This window comes from Protobothrops mucrosquamatus, unplaced genomic scaffold (genome assembly GCF_001527695.2).
Source record: "Protobothrops mucrosquamatus isolate PMUCROS unplaced genomic scaffold, P.Mucros_1.0 scaffold2783, whole genome shotgun sequence".
NCBI lineage: Eukaryota > Metazoa > Chordata > Lepidosauria > Squamata > Viperidae > Protobothrops > Protobothrops mucrosquamatus.
In genome coordinates this window covers 85049-100022 of record NW_015388820.1, presented here as the reverse complement: position 1 = coordinate 100022, position 14974 = coordinate 85049, and the positions used below count along the sequence as shown (strand labels likewise).

Below are 14974 nucleotides of genomic sequence, written 5' to 3'. Positions count from 1 at the left end.
ATAATAAATAATAAATAAATAATATATCACACCTCTGGCAGTTTAAGGCAGAATTCATAGGGGTCTAGTGGTATTTTATCCCTACAGGAAAAATAGAGTCAAAATGGGAAACCTATTCTGCTTCCAATAAATCTCATTAATTCCTGACTGTTTTTATCTTTTATCTTAACTGTTTTAAATCTGCCTTTGGATTCTGTTTTTGTCTTGATTCTAATAGCTTCCAGTTATTCAGAAATATCCCCTTTGGCTTTTCCTATGGCTTTCTTCTCTTTTCTTTTCTTTTATGTGCAAAAGCTATATTTAGGCAAACAGACCATGCAGTTCGGCTGAAGGAGAAACAGTTAGTAATTTGCTGTTCAGAAATAAATATCCAAACCTTGAGATGTGCAAAGTACCGCTTATCTGCTCTTTCTCCCACACATTCCTGGGGTTTCTTTCCCATAGAAAGCTGGGACTGTTTTCAGAAGAACACAGGAGTTGCCTCTTAGGATAGTTGCACTGATCTCTTCCAGGGACAAAGACCCCGTGGGTCCCAAGGTCTGGAGAAGTGGGAGGCTGATGCGGGGTATAGTGCGAGAGACTCACAGGGTGTCATAGTTGGAGAAGTACATAGGGTCCTGACCAGCAGTGGGGCCATTGACAGTGTAGTTTCTTTCTTTCTTTCTTTCTTTCTTTCTTTCTTTCTTTCTTTCTTTCTTTCTTTCTTTCTTTCTTTCTTTCTTTCTTTCTTTCCTCTCTCTCTCTCTCCTCTCTCCTTCCTTCCTTCCTTCCTTCCTTCCTTCCTTCCTTCCTTCCTTCCTTCCTTCCTTCCTTCCTTCCTTCTGTTTATAAATAACTCAAGGCAGTGAACATACCTAATACTCCTTCCTCCTTCTATTTCCCCCAAAACAACAACTCTGTGAGGTGGCTTGGGCTGAGAGAGGGGGACTGTTCTAAGGCCACCTAGCTGGTTTTCATGCCTAAGGTGGGACTAGAACTCCCAGCCGCCGGGGATGATTGTCCAAAATCTCCCAGTTGGTTTTCATGTCTTAAGGCGGAATTCCCAGTCTCCTGGTGATTGGCCCAAAGTTTCCAAGCCATCTTTCATGCCTAAGGCAGGACTAGAATTCACAGTCTCCTGGTTTCTAGCCTTATCTCTTGACTACTAGACTATTCCTGCTTCTCTGCCCAGCAAACAGAATTGTGGATCAGGATGAATGCACAAATTTGTCCCAGCAAGATATATTTGGGGGGGGGGAAATGGAGTGAAACCCCTCACTTCAGGGCTGAAAATTCCTTTTTTTTGTTTTTTTGTTTTTTTTCTCTCATCCAAAACAAATGAAAGCCACTTTGCCCATGACTTCTGTCTGGCTGCTGTCTTTGTCCTGGTTCATTTCAGATTTTAATTGTCTCCAAATTGGGCTGGCTTTCGAAGGGTTCTGCTGCGCTTAGTTGGAAACCCTTCCTTGCCTAGCTGGGAAAGGAGAGAAAGATGAATAACAATGGCTGGAAATGATTCCTTCGCCTGTTTCTGCTTAAACGACAGACGCAACTTCATCTGGACCAGGGTGGTCATCATTCTGTGCCTGACTGACTCAGGCCCCAAAATGGGGGAAATCATCCTTTGGCGTTTGAGTTCTTGAAAAGAAAGCTGCGGTTTGCATTAATCTCTTGCCACACATCAGATGCTGGGCACAGAGGATTACATACCGTTTGCTTCCTTGCCTTAAAAAAAAACATACAAGGGGTCTCCAGCTCGTTTTGATGCAAGGATTATGATGCAGGTTTATGTGCTGAGTCCCTGGCTTCTCAGAGAGACCTAAGCCTTGATGGCCACCCCTTTTGGCCAACATTTAGATGGCGATGCCATTAAGAGAAGAACACTGGTGGGTTAGACTGGGCTGGGCTGGGCTGCTGGCTACAATTTAGTCTGTGCTGCGGCTAACAGCAGCTAAGCAGCCTTATTTGGAAGTGGTCTGGAATGTATTATTTTGTTTTGAAATGAGCTTCAAATTTTAATCCAGAAAAAAAGAGAAGATGTCAAGCGCAAAGAACCAGGTCCACACATGAAAGTTCAATTAGGCTGATTTATTGCTAAAGCCTACGCCCAGGAATCTTCTCCACTAACGGTGGACACCTGGTTGAATAAGGGCCAATGTCTGTGGAGATTCTCCATCCTCCAGGTCCTGGTTGTCCCAAAAGCGCTTTTTCAAGAGGCAACTGGACTTTCTTGTTTTTCCTTCGAAAATGTTTCACTTCTCATCCAAGAAGCTTCTTCTTTGAAAAAACTGAAGAAGCTTCTTGGATGAGAAGCGAAATGTCTTCAGAGAGGGAGAAAAACAGCCCAGTTGCCTTGTGAAAAAGCACCTTTGGGATAAGGGCCAATGGCACTCAAGGGGTGTTGGAGCTAATTTGCTTGTGGCTACATAAAGATTCTAGGCTAATTCCCCTTTTCATTCCACCCCCAGGTTTTGCCAGGTCTTCCCCCCACAGAAAAAGTAAGTCATGAATTGAAGTTTGTGAAATATAACCTTACCTACTCAAGTTCTTGGCTAAAATAACATATAAATATACAGGTGGTCCTTGACTCACAACCGTTCTCCTAGTCACAGTTCAAAATTACAAACGACCCAAAGAAGAAACTTTTGACCCAGATCGGATCCTTGTGATCACGTGACACCACTTTGAGCACTCAGCAACACAGCTGCATTTATGACCATTTGCAGCATACCATGGGTGACCCGATTAAAAAACATAATTGACAAGATCTTCCATTTTCCACAATTCTTTTGCAGAAACACCGTGATGGGATTTTAATTCCAGGATTGCAGATGCTTCCAGAAGACACACATCTTCAAGAAGAGTGTCTCTCAGAAGATCACAGTTGCCACGTTAAGCTAGATCCCTCAGCCCAAGACCAGATCACCCAGGATGCTCTTCTATCTTCTTTCTGTCTTTTTCCAGCTCCAAGGTAACATAAACACTCTTAATTTTATTTTCTCCATTCATGGAGAATCGAAATCTCCGACCTTGCTTCTTCTGTGGTGAATTCATCATGATATACACCCTTCTTGCCAAACCTGGCCCCTCCCAGTTCCCTTGGACTACAAGTCCCACCACGTATGGTTAATGCCTTTGCTGGTGGTGGATGAAGGAATTGAACTAATAGTGGGAACATTTCTGCTTTTCTGGAATGAACGCTACTCTGTTTTTGTAGCATTAACTGCAAACCCTTGCAGATCTTTGGGTAATTCCCTCCGATCCTAAATCTTTGCTTTTCTTTTTTGGGGTGTGCTGTAGGTGTGCATGGGGTCAGCAGCTACGACTTTCGCTTCTGCGCTAACCGGAGGCAGACGGTTGAAGGCCACATCCGTTACGAAACCCAGCCAGACACCATCACAATCTCCAACGGTGCTGACGGACTTAATATAAGCGCCCCGTTCCCACCGGGACCTCAGCAGTCCTGGGCTTTGCCTACACTTTTGGGGACGTATCGCTTTTGCATTTACTGGTTTCAGGATGACCATCTGTTCAACCTTACCTACGGAATCAGTAGCACTTACCAGCTGAGTTACCAAGCTAATTATCCGTTCTCCTCTCTAAATGTCGCCTGCGAAGCGAGCGAAGATGGGCCCGATTCACTCAGTAACGTCTCCTACGCCTTCAACAATGGCTCTGTCAGTCACTCCTTTCCCAGCGTGACGGGATGCAAGTTCTTCCTAGGTGAGTTGCATCAGACCGGGATGGACCCTGGAAAGGGAAAGACAGAATTAACATTTGCATTCACTATTGAACGCACTGTAGTCCTTGACTTACAACAGTTTGCTTAGCGACCGTTCAAAGGTACAATGGCGCTGAAAAAAGTGACTTAGGACCGTTTTTCACACTTAATGACCAGTTGGCCATGGCGGGTTTTTCCCAGGAACAGCCAACTAGTGAGGCCCTTTTATTTTACTTTGCTGGTCTGCTTTGCTCCGTAGATTATGGGAAGAGAGACCAGAAGAAAACCAGCACGGTGGAAGAAGAAATTGGGGAAGCAGAGTTAAAACTGAAGAGCTTGGAAACCCGTCCTAGCAGCGATACAGACGGGCCTTCGGAAGATCCATTTTTGTGAGTATTTGGCAGCCAATCTGCATTCTTATTCATGCATATTAATAAAGTAGGCATTGTTCATTGGCTGCAAAAAGGAGATGGAGATGGAGCAGGGTGGTGGGAGGTGCTCTTTGCACAATTCTTGCACAAGTCCGGTCGTGCAAGTGGTTAGAGATGCTCTTTGCACAAGTCTTGTATGTGTCTTAGGATCTGGAATCTCCCAACTTTTCAGATTAGCACCTACAGGTGGTCCTTGTCTTATGATCACAATTGGGATCAGAATTTCTGTTGTAAGTCATTGAGGTCGTAAGTCAAGTCGGACCCGATCTTATGATGATTTTCACAATGGTCATTAGGCAAACCATATAGTTCTTCAGCTGTATTTTTGCCAGAAATTTGCAAAAAAAGTCGCAAATTATAATCCTGGGACTGTAAGATGCTGCCACTGGTTGTAAATGTGAGCCAGTTCCCAAGTGCCCAAATTGTGATTGTGTGACTGAGGCGGTGGGTAGTGCAACAATTGTAAGTGTGAGTGCAGGTCATGAGTCCCTTTTTTCGAGGCTGCTGTAACAGCTGTTCAACGAATAGTCGTAAATTGAGGATGACGTGTACTTAGCATTTGGAGGGTGTTCTAAATGCCATCTGAACACGGTGGATATGTGTATGGATGTGTAATGAGACACAAAATGATTGCATTGGAGAAATGGCAAGTGCAACACAAAACGATGGTGTTGGAGAAATGGCAAGTGCAATCCCTGAGTCCAGTTCTTTGAGTCCACAAGTGTCTGTTCAAAAAGAGCTCTCTTTAAAAAAAAAATTCCAGTAAAACTAATTTATGCCTTCAAATCTAGTTCCTTAAATTGTGTAAAGCAGATCTGGGAGGCAACATTCAGAAATGGATTGAGAGCAAATGCTTGCACAGTTTTGAGGACCAAAGAAGCTGTGATTTACACATTGTGTTTAATTATGGTTTGCCGGAATCATGGATGGTTGAAGCAATGATAGCCAGATTCCCACAGAAGGCTAAGCTGTGGTTTATGGATTACAACTGCTGGATCCATCCTTCTCAGTTAGCCCAGATGAATAATGGTCCAGTGTAGTATCTCCAGCTACATCCAGTTCTCCCATCCTCAACAGGTTCCTGCAGCAATTGGAGTCAAAGCTGAACGAACTGGAATTCCCAGGAGACCACAAGACTTTTGATGGGAGAGTAATGCATGCAAATATCCAGAAAGTCCCACTCCAAATTCCTGAAAGCCTTCCCATTGGAGTTACCCTGAAGGTGAGTCCAGCATCAAAATGATGTCTGTCAACTTCCACTTTGCTCCATCTTCTCTTTTCCTGTTGCCCATTTTTTGTCATCAGTTCCCAAACCAAAGAGCATGTCTGCAAGAAAACCTGAATGCATTTCCGTGGTTGTTTACTATTTGCCACTTGTGTCTCGTGAATAATTGCATTTTAAAACTCTCTCCTGCATCTCTAATAAAGACGTTGGGAGCCATGATAGATTCTCTGCTCTATAAATAAATAAGGATCCCCACTTCTTGCTTGTAAAGATGGGCTCATTTTCTGTCTGCAGGAGAACAACGTCGTCCGTAAGTTCCAAGTTAACCTGCCCAAAAAAGTGTTTGAGAAAACCAGAGATGGCTTCAAGAGCGAGGAGATGAAGGTTGTGGTGTTGTCTGCCACAAGCGAGACCCTCTTCCAGGTAGTGATGGGAAGGACCGTTTTGGTGCCCTTGGCGCTGATTCGTTCGCATATTTAAAAAAACCCGAAGAATTCAGTGGGGCTTTGGACATGAATTTATTTTGTCTGAGTGCTGTGCCAAGAGCGCCAGATGTTCAAAGCAAGTTCAGAGCAGATGTTCAAGGCTCCCCCCACCCCGCCTGCTTTAAAGTTGAAGGTTCCTCCAAGTCAGCCCCAACTTTGGTGCATCAAACAGAAGTGAACAGCTGCGTTGAGACGATGCAACCGTGTTTCAGTCTAAAACCAGAGACAACACGCATTTCCTCACGAGGTTTCAGAATCTGCCCCCTGATCTATGAAAAGTTAGCTGTGCATGCTGGAATCTGTCTGCTTTGGGGCTGTGTGGTATTCTTTTTCTCATGTCTCAGATATTCTATGAAACCAAGCGGCTTTACCTCTTGCATCAGCAAAGTTGGGCTCCTAGGAAAGCTTTTGTTGCAAAGTCAACAGCTGTGCAAGAGCCCTAGTTTGAGACAGGTTTGCTCAGGAAGGTAAAAATCGTCTTCGGGTTGAGCTCAAGTCCTGAACGTGCCGCCGTTTTCTTCGTAACAAGACAGAAACGGTTGACTGCTGCTTTCTTTTGCAACATCTATGGAGGTTCTCATCCCTCCAGGTCCTGGTTGTCCCAAAGGTGCTTTTTCACGAGGCAACTGAAGCTTCTTGGATGAGAAGCGAAACGTCTTCGAAGGAAAAAACCAGACAGTCCAGTTGCCTCGTGAAAAAGCACCTTTGGGACTTCTTTCGTAATATTTCCCCCCCCCCCTGAGTTCCCAGTCTACCCTGGAGTTCTGAGACTCCTTGGCTGTTTCCCATCCAAATTTGAAACAGAGCTGACCCAGCTTAGCTTCCCAGGTCACATAGGTCTAACGACCCCTTGCTGTGTATATACTATATGGTGGGTTGTAAGGAATTGAGCTTAGTTATTCAAATACACATGGTCCTCAGTTTACAACCATTGGTTTAATGACAATTAGAAGTGACAATGACACTGAAAAATGTGACATATGACATTTGTGATTGTGATTAGGACCATCACACTGTCCTTGCAGTCATCTGACCCAGCATTTGGCATCTAGACAAGGTGGTTGGCACTCCAATCCAGTCCAATCCAGTCCAGTCCAAAATAAGCAAACCTGTATACTGGCTGAGGAATTCTGGTAGCTGAAGTCCAACTACAGTATCTTAAAGATGCTTAAAGGTTGAAAAACAGTACAGGTCGTCCTTGACTTACAACACTTCGCTTAGTGACCGTTCAAAGTTACAACAGCACTGAAAAAAGTGGCATGAGATGTGCAGTTGAAATCAACTGTATGTATGTATCTATGTACCGGTATATATCTATGTATGTTTAGTTTTCAAAGTTCCTTTCTGGCAGGATAACGATTCCAACTCACTCCTTGGTGGAAATGTGATTGGCATCTCAGTGGGCAACCGGCCTGTCCATGGGTTGCCCAGAGAAGAGCGTCTCTCTATCACCTTTTGGCACCATCTCCTTCCGGTAGGTCTGAAATATCTTCTCCCCATCTCCCTGGTGGGGCGGAAGAGAATCTCCATCAAGATTTTTCACGAGCTGCCTTGAGATAAGGAACCCCTGAGAACTTAGTGGTAGGACAAACTAAGCCAAAGATTACTCCGTGAGACACTTGACTTCTATCAAGCAAGGTTTCTCCACTTCTTAATCTTTATATGGGACTGGTAATCCAACACATTCACAAAGGAAGTGGATAAATATCTTCAGGATATCTGGTGAACGTGTGAATTAGCCTTGCTCCTAAAATCAATTTCTAGTGGGACTTCAGTGGGAGTCACTGATGTGAGAGGGATCTAGGTGACCTGGTAGACAAATGAGCCAGCTGTGTGCTGCAGTGTCCAAAAAACCCAAAGCAGTCCTGGGCTCGGTGATGGGATTCAGCCGGATCGCACCAGTTCGGCAGAACCGGTAGCTAATTTTTTGTTGCCCAGGCCCAGAATGGACTTCTGGAGGCGGCATCCACACAGAGAACCGGTGGTTCACATATTTGAATCCCACCACTGCCTGGGCTGCATCAACAGAGGGATAGCATCAAGATTACGTGAACCAATAGTGCTGCTCTATATTGCATTGGTAAGGCCACACTTGGAATACTACGTCCAGTTTTGGTCACCATCATACGAAAAAAGATGTCGAGACCACTAGGGAACAGGGATTATATTCACAGGCATTATGTTAATAGATATAGGTTTTAAAAAAAAAGATTGGACAGCCATTTGTCTGGGGTGATAATAGGGTCTCCTGTTTGAGCAAGGGGTTGGACTAGAAGACCTCCAAGGTCCCTTCCATGATTCTATGATTCAATACAAAATGTTCAGTTCAGAAACACAAAAACAGAACTTGGTTTTCCTGCCTCGGGGTGGAGTTGCTTGACTAAGTAATCCCTGGCCTCCAGCCCAAAAATCATAGAAACAATTTCTTACACAATGGTGTGCTGTAGAATTGCACCTGATAATTTAGCATATTTTCTCCACCAACTATATTCCAGGATTTTGTTTGCAACACAATGGAAATCGAAAGACTATTCTTTAGATATGTTCAGCCCTTGGGAAATTGGTTCCTTTGTACGCTTACAAGCAATTCAGCTCAAAATAAAACAGGGCATCACTCCTAGGGAAATAACATGCAAATACGTGGTTTTAAGCAGAAGGTTTTTCCAATAAGCAGCAATCAGCCAGCAGCTAAGCCAGAGAAATGTAGAATGTTGCTTTGTAATCCAAAATAATCAATTTCTTTCTTTTTTGAATATGCTTTGGCGTCTTTCAAATTTTTCTTCAACTGCTTTAATTTCTGAAGTTTAAACAAGATAATTTTGTTTTCAAAGCAGCAGCTTTCAATCAATCAGAATAGATCCAAAAGGGACTTTGAAGGTCTTCTAGCTAGTCCAACCCCCTGCTCAGGCAGGAGACCCTATACCATTCCAGACAAGTGGTTGTCCAATCTCCTTAAAAACCTCCAGTGATGGAGCACCTATAACTTCTGGAGGCAAATTGTTCCACTGGTTAATTGTCCTCACTGTTAGGAAGTTTCCCCTTAGTTCCAGATTGCTTCTCTCCTTGATTAGTTTCCGTTCATTGTTTCTGGTGCTTTGGAAAATAAGTTGATCCCCCTCTTCTTTGTGGCAGCCCCTCAAATCCTGGAATACTGCTATCATGTTGCCCCTAATCCTTTTTACCTCCCAAATCCTGCAACCATTTTTTGTATGTTTTAGTCTCCAGGCCTTTAATCAATTTAGTTGCTCTTCTCTGCCCTTTTCCCAAGGTCTCAACATCTTTTTTTGCAGTATGGTGACCAAAACTGGCTGCAGTATTCCAGGTGTGGCCTCACTAGGGTTTTATAAAGCGGTAATAATACTTCGCGTGATCTTGATTCTATGCCTCTGTTTATGCAACCCAGGATTGTATTAGCTTTTTTGGCTGCTGCCGCACACTGCTGGCTCATATTTAAGTGATCATCCACTAGGACTCCAAGGTCCCTCTCACAGTTGCTGTTTTTGAGCCAGAAAAAGAGGTAAATAATCTCATTTCCCTGTGGATATTTTTCTTGTGCCATGTGCGATGTTCACTATTTGAATTTTCATCTTATTTCAGAGGAATTTGACTCCCATATGTGTCTTCTGGGACGTGAGTTCCAAGGGTAAGTATCTAAAGGAGTTGGGGTGTAAAAATGAAGTTTTGAAAGGCAGCTCTGGGTTTCTCCTTCAGTAATTTCTGCATTTGTCCACTTGTGGAAAATGCAGCTGCGGTTAGCAAAGATTAGAAACTAAATAATCCGATCCCTGAATTTGAATTTGAATTTTATTATATTTATACCCCGCCCTTCTCCCGGAGGACTCAGGGCGGCTTACAGCCAGTTTAAAAACAACTAATACAATACAATACAAAATTTAAGAAAATGATTAAATGATTAATGATTAAAAATAAATATTTAAATAGGCCGCTTCTACTAAAATTTAGTTAAAACCAATTTAAAATACCAGTTTGGTGTAATAGTTAAGATTAAGAAACGAGGAGATTGTGAGTTCGAGTCCTGACCTGGACATGAAGCCAGGTGGGTGTTGGAGAGACACTGGCTGAGATTGGGGGAGGAGTCAGATGGGGAATTAGTCTGGAATCCCCACGTGGACACAAGAAGGCGAATCGTTGATGAAATGCTCTTTTTGATTTTAGCCAGCCACCCTGGAAAGTGGAACACATCAGGCTGTGAAGTGATACAAGAGGAATATCAGACCACCTGCCTTTGTGACCATCTCACCTTCTTTGCGGTGCTCATGGTGAGTATCTTGCAGAGCAGGTCGGGAAAAAAAATGGGGGCCCTTCCAGATGTTGCGGAAGATCTGCAACAACTGACAACCCCAAGAAACCTGGTCACTGATTGAGTTGTAATATGACACAGTCTGGTGGAGCTGGGCCCCGAGCTCATCTATAGAATCACTGGACGATTTCTGCGGTCTTTTCTCCCCTCTTGTGCTTCCTAAACCATTTTCTTCCTTTCTTGTGCAGGTAGCCTCTCCAGATATAGACCACATCCACTATGAGTACCTGACTATTGTGACTTACGTTGGTTGCGTCATTTCGGCTCTAGCTTCGTTCTTCACCATCTTCTTTTTCCTTTGTTCCAAGTAGGTTGTGTGGAGTGGGGCATTCGTCTACCACAGGGGTAGGCAACCTTGGCTCTTTTACGACTCGTGGACTTCAACTCCCAGAATTCCTGAGCCAGCATAGCTCTGGGAGTTGAAGTCCACGAGTCATAAAAGAGCCAAGGTTGCCTACCCCTGGTCTACCATATCAATGGGAAGGGGACACCATGGACAGAGGTCTGTGGGGGGTGGGGGTCTGTGTGCATTTGAAGGATATATATTTTCTGAGATGGGCAAAGGTCAATGACCCGTGGCCGTCCAGTCCTTTGGACTTCAGTTTCCATGAACCTCAACCAGCACAGCCAACAGCAATGGACTGTGAGAACGGCCTGCAGAACATCTGGAGGGAGACTGTCAGACCTGGCCCAAATCTGATCCCTTAGGAAAGAACTAACTCTCTACTCCATTTGTAGTGAAAAGGTTCCTTTTACTAATGCAAAGCCAGGACTGAAATTTGAGCACAAAAATCTCTGTGTTAGCTTCCCCCTTCCCCTCCTTAACTCCCCATTGTCCGGTCACAGTTCGAGAAGATGTTTTGGTAACGGTCCCTGTCATGGTTGGTAGATGGACAGGTGCTGCATTCCATTCCCAGGACTATGATCTTGGGATCTCTCCAGATGGCACAACTATCCCTTTGGGTTTGCCATGTCTTGCTTGAGGTCCCTTCCCTAATTACTCCCTCCCCCCCCCAATAATGTATGGCAGACTGGCAGCTAAGAGAAGCATAGAGGTGAGCGAAGGATGGCAGCTTTGACAGAGGCAGGCTAGATAACTCAGGGATCAGGTCTTGGGGATCAAACCCTTTCCCACAACAGGTTCTAAGGCTTTTCATGACCGCAGCTCAGAGCCTCAATCAAGAAGAGAAGTACGATGCTCTTCCTTCTCTTCACAGGAAAAAGCAGAGGGACCACATTGTCTATGTCCACATGAACCTCCTCTGGGCCATCTTTCTCCTCGACATGAGCTTCCTCATCGCGGTGCCCCTGGCTCCCACCGGAGGGGACACGGCTTGCAAAGCTGGTGCCATGTTCCTGCACTTCGGCTTGCTTGCGTGCTTGACCTGGATGGCCATTGAGGGCTACAGTCTCTACCGGCTGGTGATCGAAGTCTTCAACTCCTACGTCAAACACTTGCTCTTCAAACTTTGCCTGGTGGGCTGGGGTGAGTGGCAAAAGCTCAGGGGAGCGAGACGAGTCACCTCGGAGTGGCTTTCTGTAGAAAAAGAAGCAGACAGAGAGGAAGACGGTGGGCACGACCACAAAAGATTGATGCGAAGCTTAAATTTAGACTAGTTTCTGCTGTGAATTCAGGAAGTGGCTTTAGATGAGCCGGATTCTCACAGACAAGCCCTGGTATGTAGGCACCGAAGAACAAGGTGGAAGAAAGGACCCTGCCATCCCGGCCTTTATAAGGAGGGCATCGCATTTGATTGTAATCTATTCGACGTTTTTCAATTTTCTGAGACTTTGTCTTCTTAAGAAAATTCCATGCTTTTTAAAAAATCTCTTCCCTTACTGTCAGGATGAATCGCTCAGTTTTGATGAATGAGTTTGGTTAAAAACGGCATCATTTCATCCGTGTTTTTAACAAAAAAAAGCCTTTTTAAATCATATTTGCTCTTCAGAAAAGCTGCTAATTTTTTTTTTGCTAGACTAATAACGGCTCTCCAGCTACTGTGTCCTTCATGATTCTCACGATTGTCCTGCAAATTTCACTTGGCTCTAGTTTTAGATTCTCTGAGTCCTTTTTAATCAGATATTGCTTTATTCGGTGTTTCACTTTGGAAAAATCTAGGAGGGAAGTAGATACTGGACAGTATGGAAATAGTTTAAACCTGGGGTAGGCAACCTGGGCTCTTTCATGACTCGTGGACTTCAACGCCCAGAATTCCTGAGCCAGCATGGCTCAGCTTGGAAACCTCTCCCTTTCCCCTCAGCACAGCTGGCTCAGGAATTCTTGGAGTTGAAGTCCAGGAGTCATAAAAGGGCCCAGGTTGCCTACCCCTGGTTTAAATCAACGAAAAACTTAAAAAACTTTCTGAGTGAGCAATATGGGCAGGGAGTATGGAAGAAGCCCTAATGTGGACTCTTCTCCTCCGCAGGTCTTCCCATGTTCATCGTGTGTCTAATTTTTGTGATCGATCAGTCCCACTACGGCCCTTTCTCTTTTAAGGTCTACGAGGCTGCTGATAAATACACCAATTCAACCATGTAAGTTCTTGGAGCGTGGAAAAGAGCGCCCCCTACTGTCCTTTCCGAGAGGTGCATTTCTCCTTGAGGATTAACGGCTGTAGAAGCTGAGATACAATGCAGGTCGCCCTGGATTTACGGCTGCAATTGGAACTAGAACTCCCACTGTTAAGCTAGGCGCTTGTTAATTGAGTCGCGCCTGGTTTTATGACCCTTTTTTTTCTTTTTGCCCTGCCGATAAGCCAATCACTGCAGTTAAGTGAATCACATATAGGTAGGCCTTGACTTAACAACCATAATGGAGCCTCAACTTTTTGTTGCTGAGACCTTCGTTAAGTGAGTTTTGCCCCATTTTACGACTTTTCTTGACCCAGTTGTTAAGCGAATCGCTGCAGTTGTTAAGCAAGTAACACGGTTGTTAAGTGAATCTGGCTTCCCCATTGACTTTGCTCGCCGGAGAGTTGCAAAAGGTGAGCACATGAGTGTCTTGGACATTCCTGTTTTTTGGGAAGGTGTCATCTTAAAGAAAATTTCTCAGCCGATTTGAAGGCTTATATTCCAGTTTTCATGCGCCTTCTAGCTAGTTAAATAGTGCCTAGACATATTTTTCTGTTTTTTTTTTCTCTCTTCTTCTCCAGCTGTTGGATTACCAAACAGGAGATCCACAATTTCCTGAATTTGGGCTATTTAAGCCTGGTGCTCTTCTTCAACAGCATAATGCTGGCCACCATGGTGTATGAGATTCTCAGGCTGAGACACCGAGAGCATCACTGGGAATATGCGGTGATGCTCCTGGGCCTGAGCTGCGTGCTGGGCATCCCGTGGGGGCTGGTCTTCTTTGCGTTCGCTTCTGGGACCTTCAAGTTGGTGGCCGTCTATCTTTTCACCATCATCAACTCTCTCCAAGGTCAGTAATTATTCCTGCTCACCTTACTCTTGAGATCTGCCAGGTTTTGGCCCCTGGATTTTCACACAACACAAGAGGCTTGCATTTTGGTTATGACTTCATCCTTTCAATTCAATTTGAGCTTGTCAAAGTGACGGAGATCCGAAGCGGATGGGATGATCAAGGGTTTGGTTGTCTTAACTTTTCACCATCATCCATTCTCTCCCAGGTCAGTAATTATTCCTGCTTACTTTAGTCTTGAGATCTGCCACTTTATCAGTTTTTGTCTCCTGGATTTTTACACAACACAATAGGAATCAGTGGAACAGCTTGCCTCCAGACGTTGTGGGTGCTCCATCACTGGAGGTTTCAAGAAAAGTTTGGACAGCAGGGGCTGGACTAGAAGACCTCTAAGCTCCCTTCCAACTCTTTTCTTTTTTGTCTATTCTTTGACTCCGATTTCTTTTATCTGTTGCTTTGGCTGCAGCTCTTCCTCCTGTCCCTCAAGGTTATTCCTGCAGTGCCACATTACACTGCAGTTCCGTCCCTGTGTCCGGATTCCTCACTGCTCAACATCTCTGATCTTCTCCCGTTTCTCCAGGCTTCCTCATCTTCCTTTGGTACTTGGCCAAAGTGCTGCAGGCTCGCAGGTCGAGTTCCATGCAGTGCACAACTTCCAACAGCCTGAAGCTCCAGTCCAGCAGCTCCAGCATCTGACCTCGTCCCGGCCAGGAGGACTTTGGGTGGGAGACGCTCGTGGGAGGATCTCCCTGGAAACTCAGCCAAGCAATTCTTTGGTGGACCTGGGTGACTTCATACCTCTGGGTAGCTTGGAGATGATACTGACCTGTTTTCCTTCAATATTTGTATGGCTCTTTTTTCTAATGTAAATATTTTTTAAAAAAAAAAATTCCTGTGGTGTAAAAAATTTATGAGAGTACATTGAAATTTAAGCTATGTATATTAAAGGCAAATTTTATTAGTGCAGATGTCTTCTTGATTACAGTCTGGATAAATATAGCTCAAAGTACCAGTTGTTTGTGTTCTGTGCCAGGCTGGTTGTTTGGGACTGTAAGAAACATGGGACTAATCCTGTCCCGGCCTGTTCCTGGAAGCCCCCATGTTTCAGCAAACCTCCCCCTGGCCTATTGCATCCCACTCACAAAATGCTTTTCAGTGGTTAGAAAAGGAAGCACTTGCACTTAACTTAGGAAAAGCCAAACGCACAGGTGCAGAATAGGTGGGGCCTGGCTCAATAGCAGTAACTTTTGAGAGGGATCTAGGAGTCCTAGTGAACAATCACTTAAATATGAGCCAGCCGTGTGCTGCAGCTGCCAAAAAAGCCAACACAGTCCTGAGCTGCATCAAACAGGGAGAGAATCAAGATCACATGAAGTATTAATACCATTTAA

The 14974-nt window shown here is 44.5% G+C and overlaps 1 protein-coding gene across 1 annotated transcript; it reads left to right on the top strand.

Moving 5' to 3' along the window:
- The first annotated feature begins 2910 nt into the window (after positions 1-2910).
- Positions 2911-14544, top strand: LOC107296395 (adhesion G-protein coupled receptor G1). The gene is made up of 13 exons (XM_015825740.2): positions 2911-2950; positions 3280-3702; positions 3960-4089; positions 5209-5353; positions 5651-5779; positions 7193-7315; positions 9439-9484; positions 10018-10121; positions 10351-10469; positions 11380-11648; positions 12589-12697; positions 13315-13583; positions 14164-14544. Exons 1-13 carry the CDS (start codon positions 2911-2913, stop codon positions 14277-14279), a joined length of 2022 nt encoding a protein of 673 aa, XP_015681226.1. The 3' UTR covers positions 14280-14544.
- Positions 14545-14974: the final 430 nt, after the last annotated feature.

Coding starts and splice junctions, on each gene's coding strand:
- LOC107296395 (XM_015825740.2), top strand. CDS start 2,911: ATGCTCTTCTATCTTCTTTCTGTCTTTTTCCAGCTCCAAG. Junction 11,649..12,588: donor ACTTTGCCTGGTGGGCTGGG/GTGAGTGGCAAA, acceptor TCTCCTCCGCAG/GTCTTCCCATGTTCATCGTG. Junction 13,584..14,163: donor CATCATCAACTCTCTCCAAG/GTCAGTAATTAT, acceptor CCGTTTCTCCAG/GCTTCCTCATCTTCCTTTGG.